This window comes from Moschus berezovskii, chromosome 3 (genome assembly GCF_049115385.1).
Source record: "Moschus berezovskii isolate FMDL1 chromosome 3, NW_MosBer_1.0, whole genome shotgun sequence".
NCBI classification, from domain to species: Eukaryota; Metazoa; Chordata; class Mammalia; order Artiodactyla; family Moschidae; genus Moschus; species Moschus berezovskii.
Genome location: NC_142462.1, coordinates 57,716,366 through 57,733,488, shown reverse-complemented (window position 1 = coordinate 57,733,488; position 17,123 = coordinate 57,716,366). Strand labels below are relative to the sequence as shown.

The 17,123-nt window shown below is 39.6% G+C and overlaps 1 protein-coding gene across 4 annotated transcripts in view; it reads left to right on the top strand.

Annotated features, from left to right (window-relative positions):
• The window catches only part of PNPLA8 (patatin like domain 8, phospholipase A2), a 47,740-nt gene that overhangs the window by 3,426 nt on the left and 27,191 nt on the right, over positions 1-17,123 (top strand). For 3 of the 4 annotated variants that reach the window (XM_055420795.2, XM_055420794.2, XM_088834350.1), the window contains exons 2-3: positions 4,641-5,789; positions 5,941-6,090. In XM_055420795.2, coding sequence (XP_055276770.2) covers positions 4,728-5,789; positions 5,941-6,090 — 1,212 coding nt within the window. In that variant the 5' untranslated portion in view covers positions 4,641-4,727. The remainder of the gene's footprint in view (positions 1-4,640; positions 5,790-5,940; positions 6,091-17,123) is intronic. The other variant, XM_055420796.2, reaches the window with a different exon arrangement.

Sequence of the window (17,123 nt, the reverse complement as noted above, 5' to 3'; positions counted from 1 at the left end):
GAACGTCTTAAACCTGCTTAATTTTTTTTCTATTATTTCCAATCTCGGTTACACTTTTTCTTGTTGGCTGTACTTGCCAGTAGTCTCTTGCAGTGATGGTTCTTTAACTGTGAGTTCATCTTCAGTGGGGGTTGCTGAACAAGAGAGTCTGTTGCCTGAACTTTGGAAGTGTCCTTCTGCATGGAGTTCCCTAGCTCGAACTAGTTTCCATTGCTTAGAGTCTCTGCACCTTAAAGGAAATGTGACTGCAGAACCAGGTATGTGATACCTCTTCAACCGTGGGTTTTCCATTGTTGGTTTTGTTTTATTGGGGGTTTCTTTTTTAAAAAAACTTTATTGTGGTAAAAAAAAAAAGTTATAAAATTTAATATCTTAATCATTTTTAAGTGTATAGTTCAGTGGCATCCTGTAGATTCACATTGTTGTGAAACAAATCTCCAGTACTTTTTCATCTTGCAGAACTGAAACCCTACCCAGTAAACAATTCCCCTCTGCCTCATTCCTCCAGCCCATGTAACCATCATTTTTCTGTCTGTCTCTATGAATTTGACTGTGCTAGATCTCTCATGTAAGTGGAGTCATATAGTACTTGTTCCTTTTGTAACTGGCTTATTTTACCTAATGTCCTCAAGGGTCATCCATGTTAGTGTTTGACAGGATTTCCTTCCTTTTTCAGTCTGCATGATATTCCATTGTATGCATATACCACATTTTGTTTATTTAACTGTCCATGCACACTTGGGTTGTTCCCACCTCTGCTGTTATGGGTGCTGTTATGAACATCGGTGTGCAAACTTTTTAAGTCCCTGTTTTCAATTTCTTTGAATATATACCTAGAAGTAGGATTGCTGGATCTTATGGTAGGTCTATATTAATATTTTGAGGAATTGGTATACTGTTTTTTGTTTTTTAACTTTTATTGAAGTGTAGTTGATTTATAATGTTGTGTTTTACTATTTTCCATAGTGACTACACTATTTTCCAGTTCCACCAACAGTGCTCAGGTTCAGTGCTCAGCTTCTCCACATCTTTATCAACACTTGTTATTTTCCGGCATTTTTTGTTTTGTTTTTTGGTTTAAACAACAAATTTATTTCTCAGGTCTTTTTTCTGGTTTTTGTTTCTTCTTCTGGTAATAGCCATCCTGATAAGTGTGGGATAATACCTCATTTGGTTTTGATTTGTATTTCTCTGATATCAGTCATGTTGTTCATCTTCTCTTGTGCTAATTTACTGTATGTCATCTTTGGAGAAAGATGACATCTTTCATCTATTCAGGTCCTTTGCCCATTTTTTAATTGAGTTATTTGATATTTGTTGTTGAGTTACAGGAGTCCATTATTAGTTTTGAGTATAGCTTTTTATCCACGAGTCCTTTAGATGTATTTTATCATGTATTTCTGTGTTGGGGATGGTGGATCTTTTGTGTTAATTCAGCTTATTACATTGACTGCAGATGCTGAGGAGTTCAGAAGAGCCAGCAAGGCATATAGGTTTGCTTCTTTCCTCCCCTCTACAGATTTTAAAATAGTATGCTCACATGCAATTTGGAAAGATGTTAGTTCAGACTGTCTTCTGAAGAGTCACAATGTGTTCTTGGTTCCTGTCATTCTCAGTCTTGTCCCGTTCCTCTGTCAGAGATCTGCTGGAAGCATCTTCCTAATGTCATTCCTTTGCTTAACATAGTTCATTGACAGTTCAATCTTTAATCTCTGTGGCAAGATTGTCAGACCCTTCATAATCTGGCTCCTCCTGTGTTTGCAGTATCACCTTCAGCCTGTCCCTCATTAATGGCTCCAGGTCTTAAAGAATTGACTGCTTGCAATTTTTGCTTACTTTGTGTGTACTTTCTTATGCTTTTTTTGTTTGTGTGTGTGTGTTTTCCCCATTATTGAGAATTCTCTCCTTCCCCTCTCATCTTTTACCATGTGGTGAATTCCTTTTTTGCCCAGTTTTCAGCGTCTTTTTTTTCAGACTTACCTGGATGTTTACTCTGACTTTGTGTCTTCCATTCACATAGTACCATCTGTTAAAGTGCATTGCATTGTTTTCTTAAATTACAAATATGATGCCTTCTCTTTGTAAATAATAGAGTCCATCCAAAAGTAAAAGCCCTTCTCGAAAGCCCTTCTCTCGAAAGCCCTTCTTTTTCAATTCTACTTCTCAGTTCACAGGAATAAATAAACAGATGCTTACCCTTTGAGAATGTGTGTATGTGTGTGTAGCCACAGATTTCAGCTGCATATATAGGTTTTTGTTTTCTCCTATTACATAATACCTTTGTGTCTACATCTGTGTATCCTTATGTGTATGATATTCACACATAATGTTATTGCAGCTTGCCTTCCTCTCTATACTGTAGATGAAGGATATATACATTGGATGCATTGGATCATCTAGTTCCTAACTGCTATATAACATTACACTGTAATTATTGTATTATATGTTATGTACTGTAATTTGTTTAACCATCCCTTTCTAGAAGACACTTAAGAGTTGATGATCAGTGTTTTGATATTTCAAGCATTTTGGCAAAGAATATGTGTATATACCTGTACCCCTGTGCAGTTATTTCTGTAGGATAGATTCTTTATGGTGGAATTACTAATCAAAGAACATGTGCCTTTAAAATTTTGATAGATAGCTATTAAAATTTCATTAGATTCTGTCAGGTAACCCTCTGTGTCCCATTTCCCCAGGTTATTATCAGTACTGGATATTATCAGTTATTTGCATTTTACCAATTGAAGGAACAAAATGTCTGTTTTAAATGGCATTTGTGTTGTGGTTATGAGCCCCTTGTCTATTAGGTGTTGCACATAGTTTTGGAGAAGGTGTGGCAACCCACTCTAGTACTCTTGCCTAAAAATCCCATAGACAGTCCATAGGGTCTCAAGGAGTTAGACTCTACTGAAGTGACTTAGCATGTATGCACATAGTTTATTCTAGTCTGACTTCTTTGATTAAATGAGCAGTTACTACTAGACCATGAAATCTTCTTTGCAAGGCTATCTCAAGCTCTAGACTGAAAGTTTCTTGGTATCCTCTTTGTGGTCTCAGCATTTAGGACTATATCTGGCATCAAGTTGTTGAATGTGTGCCCAACACACAGTGAGGCCAGACAAACTGAAATGTCCATGTTTGGAGTGGGAGAAGGGTTTATTGCAAGAGCCATAAAGCTGGCAGCTCCTGCTCGAAAGACCTGAACTCTGATGGGTTTGGGGGAAGAGAATCTATAAGCAAAATTTGTGGGGAGGCCTCTTCTGATAGGTTGAGGTGACGAAATGGTGTCCCAGGAATCTCAGTCATCAGCTTTCTGGTTCCAGCCAGTCTGGGGTCTTAGGGCTTGTGCTCAAGTCCCCCGCCCCCGACATTACCATCGTCTTCCTGGGGAGGGGTCTTAGTTTCCGTAGAAGAACTCAGAGATTTCTATCAGATTGTTATATACATCCCCCCAAGATGAACCAGGACCCTGTCCCATCTCTGCACTGATGGCTCATTCCCTCACTCTCTTAATTAACTGTTTGAATCTGCCCTTTGGAACTCAGGGAAGATCTCAAAGGCTGAAGGGCTTTTTCTTACAAACAAGAAATTGGGGACACAGGCTTTCATGCATGGGAGGGTTTCATAGGGTCCTACTTGGTTTCAGTCCCCCATTTTCTTTGATATGCCTCAATCCTGAGGGGAACAGGTGTTGGACAGGAGAATAACATTTTGGATAGAGGTTAGTAAATTTGGCAGAGGAACTCGGTTTCAGGGGGACCAAGTTTCAGATTAAATATTCTATAAATGGTTTGCAGTGAATAGAAGTATAAGACTTGACTATTGTCCTCAAAGAACTTAAAGTCTAGTGTCATATAAACTAGTCAAGACTTTAATAATAAAGAAGAAAAACAGCAGAATTCTAAATTGTGTCAATGAAAAATTAGTAGGTCTAAGAGAGAATTGGGAAATTTTATTTGAGCCAAATTTGAGGATTATAACCCAGGAAGAGTATCTCAGAAAACTCTGAGAACTGTTCCACCTGTTAGAAGTCGAGACACAGTTTATATAAGATTTTTTGAAACAGAGGGCTGTACATAAAATAATGTATATTGACAGTTTGCATAATCCAGACTTAAGTACATCATGGTGGGTCATGTGACCCTTTACGAGGTCAAGAAAAAAATGTTCTGTCTTGCTGACGTTGGGAGAATGTTGCTGTGAATGTGGAGCAGGTATTCCTGCTGGTGGGGGAGGTGTGGTAGATAGAGAGTGCAGGTAGAAAGGAGGCCAAGGGGCAGAGAAGAACTTTTATGTTTAAGTTTTGCTTGTCTTACCATGAATATATTTTGTTTCACAGTTGCATGTTTGGTTTTGTGTTGTAGGAGACCTTATCTATCCGGTAGCGTCTCTAAATTAGTTTTCATGAAACATCCTACTACTCACTTTCTTTTCTCATTGATTTCTGTACTGAAAGGTTAATTACCTCCTATTTGCTTAAAAATGAAATCTCTATTGCCATCATGAAAATATATTGTCCTATCTTCTTTTGAGACAAATTCCTGAGTTTAATTCAGGTAATGTAATGTATTTTATCTCTTCCCCAACTTCAGTTTTACCTTGAATCCTAATCTTTTTTTTTTTTCTTGCCATTTTAGGTAAGACCATGAATTATGGCTTTTCTTAAATGAAGCATTCAGGAATGAAGTGAAAGTCATAACATATAGAAAATAAGTTTTTAAGTTATGTCTATTAATTTGACTATAGATCTATATTATATTTACCTCCTTAGTAATGCGAGAAGTCTTTGTGGGAAGCAGAGGAGCAAGCAGCTGCCTTTCTTGTGCTCACCTGAACATTATTGGAGGATAAGCCACATCAGTCTACAGAGAGGTGTTCATGCGAGCAGAATAAGATGTAAATGGACCAAAAGTGAAGCTCATTCTTGCAGTAAGCACTGTTCCCCCCTAAGCCACCATGGTTTCCATCTTGGAATCTTGAGACTTAGCACTTCTGCTCCCAAGGGACTTACAAAAGTGAGCCCTCGTATGTCCCGTATTAAAAATACTTTGAACTCTGTTTCAAAGGCTGTCTTTGGCAAGCAAAATGAAATGATCTCTCGTTTAGCTCAACTTAAGCCAAGTTCTCGAATATTAAGAAAAGTGACAGATAGCGGTTGGTTAAAACAGAAAAGTGTTAAACAAACCATCAAGTTTCTGAAAAAGTATAGTGACAAGTCAGTAGAAAAGAGTTCTGTTCCAGCAAAGGAAAGTCAGGTTATAGAGAAAGATGATATAGGTAAATCAAGCCTTTTTCATTACACAAATAATATAACCACAAAATTTGGAGAGTCATTCTACTTTTTGTCAAGTCATATTAATTCATACTTCAAGCGTGAGGAAAAAATGTCTCAACAGAAGGAAGATCAACATTTCCAGGAAAAATCAGAACTTGAACTTAAAAAGGTTGAAGATGAGAAACCCAGTTCTCCAGATCCTGGCATCCTGTCTGTTAAGAAGCTAGACTCAGAAGCTTCTTTATATTCTGAGGACAAGCCTGGAAGTCCCAGTGGGACACCTGAGGTTCTTCCCATTTCTACTAAACAGAGTATTGCTAACTTTCTTTCTCGTCCCACGGAAGGTGTACAAGCCTTAGTAGGTGGTTATATTGGTGGACTTGTCCCCAAACTAAAGTATGATTCAAAGAATCAGTTAGAAGAGCAGGAAGAGGCGACAAAAGCTGAGCAGGCTGTCAGCAAAGACAAAAATGCAGAGGAGAAAAGGCGGTTATCTCTTCAGCGAGAAAAGGCAAGTTGTTGTTCATTTTGATTTTAAGTTTTAATTTTTGTCAGATTTCTAAGTTTCATTTCCTAATGTGATTTAAGAACTTTGATCATCTATTGGTATCACTGGAGCAGTTTCATACTCGAATCGTACATATTTTAATATGTCTTTGCAGATCATTGCCAGAGTGAGTATTGATAACAGAACCCGGGCATTAGTTCAAGCATTAAGAAGAACAACTGACCCAAGGCTCTGCATTAATAGGGTTGAAGAACTGACTTTCCATCTTCTAGAATTTCCTGAGGGAAAAGGAGTGGCTGTCAAGGTAATTTTGATTACCTTTAATCTGCTTTTTTCTTGGAATAAAAGTACTAGTAAACCTTCTGAAATGGGGAAGGTGACACCTTTCATTTTTCTACTTAAACATTTTTATGGTTTTATCATACATGTGGTGTTTTACATACTAATTGCCCATTTATTGTGTGACATGCATACACTAAATTCTCATTTTTCTTGTGTAATATGCTCTTAGTACTCATATCTGTACTTTTAAGATACTTACAACATTTTAAAATAGAAGATATATCTCAGTATATTAGTTGAATTGCCTAATAGCTACCAGGGTTTTCTTAAATGCAGTGTTAAGCATTATGCAGCTACTCTTCCGACAGGAGTTGTAATTCATAAGTAAAACCATTGCTTGTTTTTATTTCATGATCTTTTTGTATTTGAAAGTCTAAAAATTTTTATGATCTTATTGGCAGTTGAACTTGTGATTCTATTGATAAAACAAATAGATTTTCTTTGCCTTAGTTCTTTCAAATAATTTAGTGAAAATAATTTAGATCTATTTAAGTAGACTGTTTTCGTGCTAGCATGCGTGCTAAGTCGCTTCAGTTGGGTCTGACTCTTCGCGACCCCATGGACTGTAGCCTGCCAGGCTCCTCTGTCTGTGGAATTCTCCAGACAAGAGTACTGGAGTGGGTTGTCATTCCCTTCTCCAGGGGATCTTCTCAACCCAGGGATCGAACCTGTCTCATGTCTCCTGCATTGGCAGGCAGGTTCTTTACCACTAGTGCCACCTGGGAAGCCCTGAAATACCATAAAATGTGAATGATGTCTCTTTACCTCTGTACTAAGGTTATTTGTAACATATAATTAACAATTTGGACATGTCATATAAAGAATAGATAGTGTTAATATTTTGTTAGAGATCCATCAGTGCTTATTTTTTACTTGCCGTCCAAAAATTGTCAGTTAACTTCAGTTCAGTTCAGTCGCTCAGTTGTGTCCGACTCTCTGCAACCCCATGAATCACAGCACGCCAGGCCTCCCTGTCTATCACCAACTCCCGGAGTTCACTCAAACTCATGTCTACAGAGTCGGTGATGCCATCCAGCCATCTCATTCTCGGTCGTCCCCTTCTCCTCCCACCCCCAACCTTTCCAGCATCAGAGTCTTTTCCAGTGAGTCAGCTTGTCGCATGAGGTGGCCAAAGTATTGGAGTTTCAGCTTTAGCATCCGTCCTTCCAATGAACACCCAGGACTGATCTCCTTTAGAATGGACTGGTTGGATCTCCTTGCAGTCCAAGGGACTCTCAAGAGTCTTCTCCAACACCACAGTTCAAAAGCATCAATTCTTCGGCGATCAGCTTTCTTCACAGTCCAACTCTCACATCCATACACGACCACGGGAAAAACCATAACCTTAACTAGACGGACCTTGGTTGGCAAAGTAGTGTCTCTGCTTTTTATTGTACTATCAAGGTTGGTCATAACTTTCCTTCCAAGGAGTAAGCGTCTTTTAATTTCATGGCTGCAGTCAGCATCCACAGTGATTTTGGAGCCCAAAAAAATAAAGTCTGACACTGTTTCCACTGTTTTTCCATCTGTTTCCCATGAAATGATGGGACCAGATGCCATGATCTTTGTTTTCTGAATGTTGAGCTTCAAGCCAACCTTTTCACTCTCCTCTTTCACTTTCCTCAAGAGGCTTTTGAGTTCCTCTTCACTTTCTGCCATAAGGGTGGTGTCATCTGCATATCTGAGGTTATTGATATTTCTCCCAGCGATCTTGATTCCAATTTGTGCTTCTTCCAGCCCAGTGTTCCTCATGATGTACTCTGCATATAAGTTAAATAAGCAGGGTGACAATATACAGCCTTGACATACTCCTTTTCCTATTTGGAACCAGTCTGTTGTTCCATGTACAGTTCTGACTGTTGCTTCCTGACCTGCATACAGGTTTCTCAAGAGGCAGGTCAGGTGGTCTGGTATTCCCATCTCTTTCAGAATGTTCCACAGTTTATTGTGATCCACACAGTCAAAGGCTTTGGCATAGTCAATGAAGCAGAAATAGATGTTTTTCTGGAACTCTCTTGCTTTCTCCATGATCCAGCGGATGTTGGCAATTTGATCTCTGGTGCCTCTGCCTTTTCTAAAACCTGCTTAAACATCTGGGAGTTCACAGTTCACATATTACTGAAGCCTGGCTTGGAGAATTTTGAGCATGACTTTACTAGCGTGTAAGATGAGTGCAATTGTGTGGTAGTTTGAGCATTCTTTGGCATTGCCTTTCTTTGGGACTGGAATGAAGACTGACCTTTTCCAGTCCTGTGGCCACGGCTGAGTTTTCCAAATTTCCTGGCATATTGAGTTCAGCACTTTCACAGCATCATCTTTCAGGATTTGAAATAGCTCAACTGGAATTCCATCACCTCCACTAGCTTTGTTCGTAGTGATGCTTTCTAAGGCCCACTTGACTTCACATTCCAAGATGTCTTGCTCTAGGTCAGTGATCACATTATCGTGACTATCTTGGTCGTGGAGATCTTTTTTGTACAGTTCTTCTGTACAACAGTTTGATAACAATCTTGCCAAAAAGTTATACGTTTTAAATTAATTTTCCCTCTGAAATTTCATACAGTACATATAATAGCTGCTGCTGTTGCTGCTGCTAAGTCACTTCAGTCGTGTCCGACTCTTCGTGACCCCATAGACGGAAGCCCACTAGGCTCCCCCATCCCTGGGATTCTCCAGGCAAGAACACTGGAGTGGGTTGCCATTTCCTTCTCCAATGTGTGAAAGTGAAGTCGCTCAATCATGTCTGACCCTTAGCGACCCCATGGACTGCAGCCTACCAGGCTCCTCCATCCATGGGATTTTCTAGGCAATAGTACTGGAGTGGCTTGCCATTGCCTTCTCTGACATATAATAGCTAACCTTTAGAATATCATGTTCATAGAATTTGAAATTATCTTTCATATATGTGTCATCTCTTACCTAAAAGATAAGTCTTCCAAATATGGATATGCTTTTAAGTCATTTTAACATTTGGGTGATACACTGAAAGCAAACCTCTAAGAAGATAAAGATGCATACTTTAAAGAACTTTTAAGAAAAATATTTTACTGAAGTGTGATACACATGCACTTATAAGTATAAAGCTCAATGAGTTTCCATACACCTTCACGTAGCCAGCACCCAGAGGAAGAGCAGAATCTGTCAGCACTTCAGAAGTCTCCCCTGGACCCCGTTTCAGTCAGTCTCCCAAAAAAGGGATCACAAATTAGTTTTGTCTGTTTTTGTACATTATGTAAACTGTTGTTTCTGTCACTCAGCACACTGATAGGAAACTTTTACATTGTTGTGGGTAGTTGCAGGCCATTCATTCTTGTTTCTTTTGTATTCCATTGTGTGAATTTATTGCAGCTTATTTACTCATGGTAGTGTCGATGGATTTCTGGATAGTTTTCAGTTTTAGTCTGTTATGACCTGTTTTGTTAATAGAAACTTTGAGAACTCATAACTGACTTTAAATCTAGGGACCTTTCAATACTTTGGAGAAATGTGGTATATATTTTCTTGTAGAGTGGCTAACCTTCCAAATTTAACTGGCTTCCTTTTCGTTGTTATTGTTGATATATTCCTTCTTCCTTTTTGTTTCTTGCACATTGGAATTTGAGCGTTTTCTTGTTGGAGCACACTGTAGATGATATTATGCACCTCATATTGCATCGTGTCAAAACATAATTGGTTGAACAACAGTTAGTAATGCTAAGGTTGGCCACTGAGTTTGGAAGATTACAGTCCTGTCTTCTCACTGTACAGTTAGGCTAGAAGTATTAGTCCACCAGCTGTTAACCTAATTGTTTCCAAAACTTGTCATTTTATTAGGGTTGCAGAATGATAAATTTCTAATTCTGTCATTCCTTGTGCCTTATAATTGACATTTTCCTGAAAAAGTAAAGCTTTCTTCACCCAGCTAAAGCTATTTGGTTACTCTCAGAAATCAGTGTTGCAGGAAAAGTAAAAAAAAACACATAATTTCTTTCTGCTTAGTCACCAGTTTTCAAAGTAAAGAGTTTGCTCTAAAAGCTGCTTCAATGGTGAGATGAATCCTTGGCGTTTTTTTTTCTTTCTTTTTATTATCATTATGAACTCATAATTTTTCATAAGTTGTGTTTTCATAATCTTTCCCTCATCCTTTTTTTTTAATGTGTAATTTATTTTAACTTTGACTAGTAGGGTACCCTTCACGCTGTTTCTTGTGTCTTTTTTGAAATTTTTGTAAAAATATTATAAAGAGAAAATATACATACTATGTACAGCTCCATTAATTTTCAAAAATTGAACACATCTATAGGAGGTTCGTGACATTGTACAGGAGATAGGGATCAAGACCATCCCCATGGAAAAGAAATGCAAAAAAGCAAAATGACTGTCAGAGAAGGCCTTACAAGTAGCTATGAAAAGAAGAGAAGCCAAAAGCAAAGGAGAAAAGGAAAGATATAAACATCTGAATGCAGAGTTCCAAAGAATAGCACGGAGAGATAAGAAAGCCTTCCTCAGTGGTCAATGCAAAGAAATAGAGGAAAACAACAGAATAGGAAAGACTAGAGATCTCTTCAAGAAAATTAGAGATACCAAAGGAACATTTCATGCAAAGATGGGCTCGATAAAGGACAGAAATGGTAGGGACCTAACAGCAGCAGAAGATATTAAGGAGAGGTGGCAAGAATACACAGGAGAACTGTACAAACAAGAGCTTCACGACCCAGATAATCACGATGGTGTAATCACTTACCTAGAGCCAGACATCCTGGAATGTGAAGTCAAGTGGGCCTTAGAAAGCATCACTACGAACAAAGCTAGTGGAGGTGATGGAATTCCAGTTGAGCTATTTCAAATCCTGAAAGATGATACTGTGAAAGTGCTGCACTCCATATGCCAGCAAATTTGGAAGACTCAGCAGTGGCCACAGGACTGGAAAAGGTCAGTTTTCATTCCAATCCCAAAGCAAGGCAATGCCAAAGAATGCTCAAACTACCACACAATTGCACTCATCTCACACGCTAGTAAAGTCATGCTCAAAATTCTCCAAGCCAGGCTTCAGCAGTACGTGAACCGTGGACCTCCAGATGTTCAAGCAGGTTTTAGAAAAGGCAGAGGCACCAGAGATCAAATTGCCAACATCCGCTGGATCATGGAGAAAGCCAAAGAGTTCCAGAAAAACATCTATTTCTGCTTCATTGACTATGCCAAAGCCTTTGACTGTGTGGATCACAATAAACTGTGGAACATTCTGAAAGAGATGGGAATACCAGACCACCTGACCTGCCTCTTGAGAAACCTGTATGCAGGTCAGGAAGCAACAGTTAGAACTGGACATGGAACAACAGACTGGTTCCAAATAGGAAAAGGAGTATGTCAAGGCTGTATATTGTCACCCTGCTTATTTAACTTATATGCAGAGTACATCATGAGGAACACTGGGCTGGAAGAAGCACAAGCTGAAATCAAGATTGCCGGGAGAAATATCACTAACCTCAGATATGCAGATGACACCACCCTTATGGCAGAAAGTGAAGAGGAACTCAAAGGCCTCTTGATGAAAGTGAAAGAGGAGAGTGAAAAGGTTGGCTTGAAGCTCAACATTCAGAAAACTAAGATCATGGCATCTGGTCCCATCTCTTCATGGGAAATAGATGGGGAAACAGTGGAAACAGTGTCAGACTTTATTTTCTTGGGCTCCAAAATCACTGCAGATGCTGATTGCAGCCATGAAATTAAAAGACGCTTACTCCTTGGAAGGAAAGTTATGACCAACCTAGATAGCATATTAAAAAGCAGAGATATTACTTTGCCAACGAAGGTCCATCTAGTCAAGGCTATGGTTTTTCCCATGGTCATGTATGGATGTGAAGAAAGCCGATTGCCAAAGAATTGATGCTTTTGGACTGTCGTGTTGGAGAAGACTCTTGAGAGTCCCTTGTACTGCAAGGAGATCCAACCAGTCCATTCTAAAGGAGATGAGTCCTGGGTGTTCATTGGAAGGACTGATGCTAAAGCTGAAACTCCAATACTTTGGCCACCTCATGCGAAGAATTGACTCATTGGAAAAGACCCTGATGCTGGGAGGGATCGCGGGCAGGAGGAGAAAGGGACGACAGAGGATGAGATGGCTGGATGGCATCACCGACTCGATGGACATGAGTCTGAGTGAACTCTGGGAGTTGGTGATGGACAGGGAGGCCTGCCTCGTGTGCTGCGATTCATGGGGTCACAAAGAGTCGATCACTACGGAGTGAACTGAACTGATAAAACAACCATGCAGTTAAGAAACAGAATGTTTCCAAAAGCCTCTTTATGCCCTCTTCCAATCGTTGCCTTTAAAAAGATTAACCATTTTTCTAGCAGTGTAGATTAGTAGTACCTCTTTCTGCTTGTTATATAAGTGGAATGATACAGAATGTACTCTTTTATGTCCCCCTACCCCCATCAGCATTATGTTTGTGAGAACCTTCTATACTGATGTGTGTAGCAAGGAAACATTTATTCTCATTGTTAGGTATTCTGTTGTATGAATACAGTGCAGCGTAGTGGACATTTGGATAGCTTCCTCTTTGGAAATATTTAGGAATAGTACTTCTGGGATGTATCTTTTGGAAAACATAAGAGTGGTAATCCTGCTTGGGCTTCTCTGGTGGCTCACCAATAAAGAATCTGCCTGCAGTGAGGCAGACCAAGGTTTCATCCCTAGGTTGTGAAGATACCCTGGAGGGGGATGTGGCAACCCACTCCATTGTTCTTGCATAGAGAATCCCATGAACAGAGGTTCCTGGCAGGCTGCAGTCGATAGAGTTGCACAGTTGGACACGACTGAAGCAACTAAGCAACAGCAGCAACAGTAGTCCTGCTTATAGAGTATGCCTGTTCTCATATTAGTGTATATTGCCAGATGATTTTGCAAAGTGCTTTTATCAGTTGATACTTTGACCAGGATTGTATGAGCCTTCTGGTTATGCTTCCTCCTCTCCAATGCCTTATATTATCTTCTTATTTTAGCCATTTTGTTAGATGTTTAGTGATTTAAATTGTGGCTTTAATTTGTACTTCTCTGGTAACTGTGAAGTCCAGCAGCTCTCCAGTGTTTATTGGCCATTTGTTTACTGCTGAAGCTGTAAAGAGAAGGCAATGGCAAGCCACTCCAGTACTCTTGCCTAGAAAATCCCATGAATGGAGGCGCCTGGTAGGCTGCAGTCCATGGGGTCGCTAAGGGTCGGACACGACTGAGCGACTTCACTTTTTCACTTTCACACATTGGAGAAGGAAATGGCAACCCACTCCAGTGTTCTTGCCTGGAGAATCCCAGGGACGGGGGAGCCTGGTGGGCTTCCGTCTGTGGGGTCACACACAGTCAGACACGACTTAAGTGACTTAGCAGCAGCAGAAGCTGAAGCTCCAATACTTTGGCCATTTGATGCGAAGAATTGACTCATTAGAAAAGACCCTGATGCTGGGAAAGATTGATGTCAGGAGGAAAAGGGGACGAGAGAGGGTGAGAAGGTTAGATGGCATCGCCAACTTCATTGGACATGAGTTTGAGCAAGCTCCAGGAGTTGGTGATGGACAGGGAAGCCTGGCGTGCTTCAGTCCATGGGGTTGCAAAGAGTTGGACATGACTGAGTGACTGAGCTGAACTGTTTACTGCCCTCATGAAGTGCCTAGTCCAGGTCTGCTCGTTTTTCCATTGGGTTGATCAGCTTTTTCTATTTTTCTATTTGACCTGGAAATTTTCTTTATCAATTATGGATATGTCTTTATATATTATAACATATGTATATGTTATACATGTATGTATCTTATAAATATATTCGCCTACTCTGTGGGTTACCTTTCACTCTTTCTAATGGTTTTTGATGAGTAGATGTTCTTAATTTTAATATACTACAGTTTATAAATATGTTCCTTATGATTAGCACTTTGTATCCTATTTAAGAAATCTTTGCCTGTTTTAAAATCAGGCAAAGATTTATCCTGTGTTTGCTTCTGAAACTTTATTGCTTTCACTTATACATATATACTATTCATCTAGAATAGGTTTGATTGTATAGTGTGAAGTAGGAGCCTTGATTTTGTGAAATGCCTATATTCAGTTGACCTGGCACCATTTATTGAAGAGTTTGATCATATATCAGGTGATTATTTATGGATATATTTTTCAACACTGTAGTCTTTTCTGTTAATACATTGTTTATCCTTGTTTTAATATTGTACTGTCTAATTTATTGTGTGTGTTAGTTGCTCAGTCGTGTCCGACTCTTTGCAACCCCATGGATTGTAGCCCACCAGGCTCCTCTGTCCATGGAATTCTCCAGGCAGGAATACTGGATTGGGTTGCCATTTCCTTCTCCAGGGGAACTTCCCAACCTAGGGATCAAACCTGGCTCTCTTGCATTGCATGTGGATGCTTTACCATCTGAACTACTAGGGAAGCCCAGTTTATTGTAGCTTTGTAATAAATGTGCTGTCTGTAGTGTAAATCTTCCAGCATTGTTCTTCCTCTTAATAATTGGCTTAGTTATTCTTGGCACTTGTGCTTCTGTATAAATTTTAGAATCAGCTTTGTTGTTGTTCAGTTGCTCAGTTTTGTGCAATGCCCTGGAACCCATGGATTGCAGCACGCCAAGATTCCTTGTCCCTCACCATCTCATGGAGCTTGCTGAGACTTAGAGTTGGTGATGCCATTCAATCATCTCATCCTCTACCGTCCCTTTCTCCTCCTGCCTTCTATGTTTACCAGCATCAGGGACTTTTCCAGAGTTGGCTGTTCGCATCAGGTGGCCAAAGTATCAGAGCTTCAGCGTCAGTCTTTCCAATGAGTATTCAGGATTGATTTCCTTTAGGATTGACTTGTTTGATCTCCTTGCAGTCCAAGGGACTCTAAAGAATCTTCTCCAACACCATAGTTCAAAAACATCAATTCTTCGGTTCTCAGCCTTCTTTATGGTCCAACTCTCACATCTGTACTGACTATTGGAAAAACGATAGCTTTGACTATATGGACATCTGTTGGCAAAGTAATGTCTCTTTTTTTTTAATACACTGACTAGGTTTGTCGTAGCTTTTCTTTCAAGGAGCAAGCATCTTTTAATATCTTGCCTGCAGTCACTGTCCACATTGATTTTGGAGCCCAAGAAAATAAAGTCTTTCACTATTTCCATTGTTTGCCCATCTGTTTGCCATGAAGTGTTGGGACTGGATGCTATGATCTTTGTTTTTTGAATGTTGAGTTTTAAGGCAGCTTTTTTAGTCTCCTCTTTAACCTTTATCAAGAGGCTCTTTAGTTCCTCTTTGCTTTCTGCTGTAAGGGTGTTGTCTTCTACATATCTGAGGTTATTGATACTCCTCCCAGAAATCTTGATTCCAGCTTGTGCTTCATTCAGCCCAGCATTTCACATGATATGCTCTGTATATAAGTTAAATAAGCAGGATGACAATATACAGGCTTGACACACTCCTTTCCCAATTGGGAACCAGTCTATTATCCCGTGTTTGGTTCTCATTGTTGCTTCTTGACCTGCATACAGGTTTCTCAGGAGCCAGGTAAGGTGGTCTGTTACTCCCATCTCCTTCAGAATTTTCCACACTTCATTGTGATTCACCCAGTCTAAGGCTTTAGTGTTGTCAATGAAGTAGAAGTAGATGTTATTCTGCAATTCTCTTGCTTTTTCTATGACCCAGCAGATGTTGGCAACTTGATCTCTGGTTCCTCTGCATTTTCTAATTCCAACTTGAACATCTTGAAGTTCTTGGTTCACATACTGTTGAAGCCTAGCTTGGAGGATTTTGAGCATAACCTTACTGGATGTGAAATGAGTGCTATTGTGCAATAGCTTGAACATCGTTGGCATTGTCCTTTGGGATTGAAATGAAAATTGACCTTTTCCAGGTCTGTGGCCACTGCTGAGTTTTCCAAATTCACTGGCATATTGAGTACAGCACTTTCACAAAATCATCTTTTAGGATTTGAAGTAACTCAGCTGGAATTGCATCACCTCCACTAACTTTGTTTGTAGTAATATTTCCTAAGGCTCATTTGATTTCACAGTCCAGGATGTCTGACTCTAGGTGAGTGATTACACCATCATTGTTATCCAGGTCATTAAGATCTCTTTTATGTAGTTCTTCTGTGTGTTCTTGCCACCTCTTCTTAATATCTTCTGCTTCTGTTCAGTCCGCACCATTTCTGTCTTTTTGTGCCCATCTTTGCATGAAATGTTCCCTTGATATCTCTAACTTTCCTGAAGAGATCTCTAGTCTTTCCCGTTCTATTGGTTTCCTCTATTTCTTTGCATTGTTCACTTAGGAAGACTTATCTCTCCTTTCTTTTCTTTGGAACTCTGAATTCAGATGGGTGTATCTTTCCTTTTCTCTTTTGTCTTTCACTTCTCTTCTTTCCTCAGGTATATGTAAGTCCTCCTCAGACAACCATTTTTTTTTCTGCATTTCTTTTTCTTGGGGAATTTGATATTATCAAAAAAATATAAAAATAAGAAAATCATCCTGCGATTACATTAAGTTTATGGAGTAATTGTGGTGAATTAAGTCTTTACAGTATTGTCTTCCAAGCCTTGAAAATCGTGTCGTCTTCCATTTATTTGGGCTGTTTTTATTTTTCCTCAACGTCTTCGTCTATTAGGGATGCTGTGTTGTAACAAAATGCCACCAACTGGGTAGCTTAGAAACAGCAGACAGTTATTTCTCAGAATTCTGAAAGCTGGAAGTTCAAAATCAAGGTGCCAGCATGATTGCTCTCTGATGATGGCCCTCTTCCTGGTTCACAGCGGGTGCTTTCTCACTGTGTCCTCACCTAGTGGAGTCTCCAAGGGATCTCTCTGGAGCCTCTTTCGTAAGGGCACTAATCTCATTCATAAAGGCTCCACCCTCATGACCAAGTACATCCCAAAGGCTTCACTTCCTGTCATTTTGGGAGAGTTAAGATTTCAACATAAGAAATATTGAGAAGACACAAATATTTGAACCAGGGCACTCAATATTTAAAAACTTTTCAGT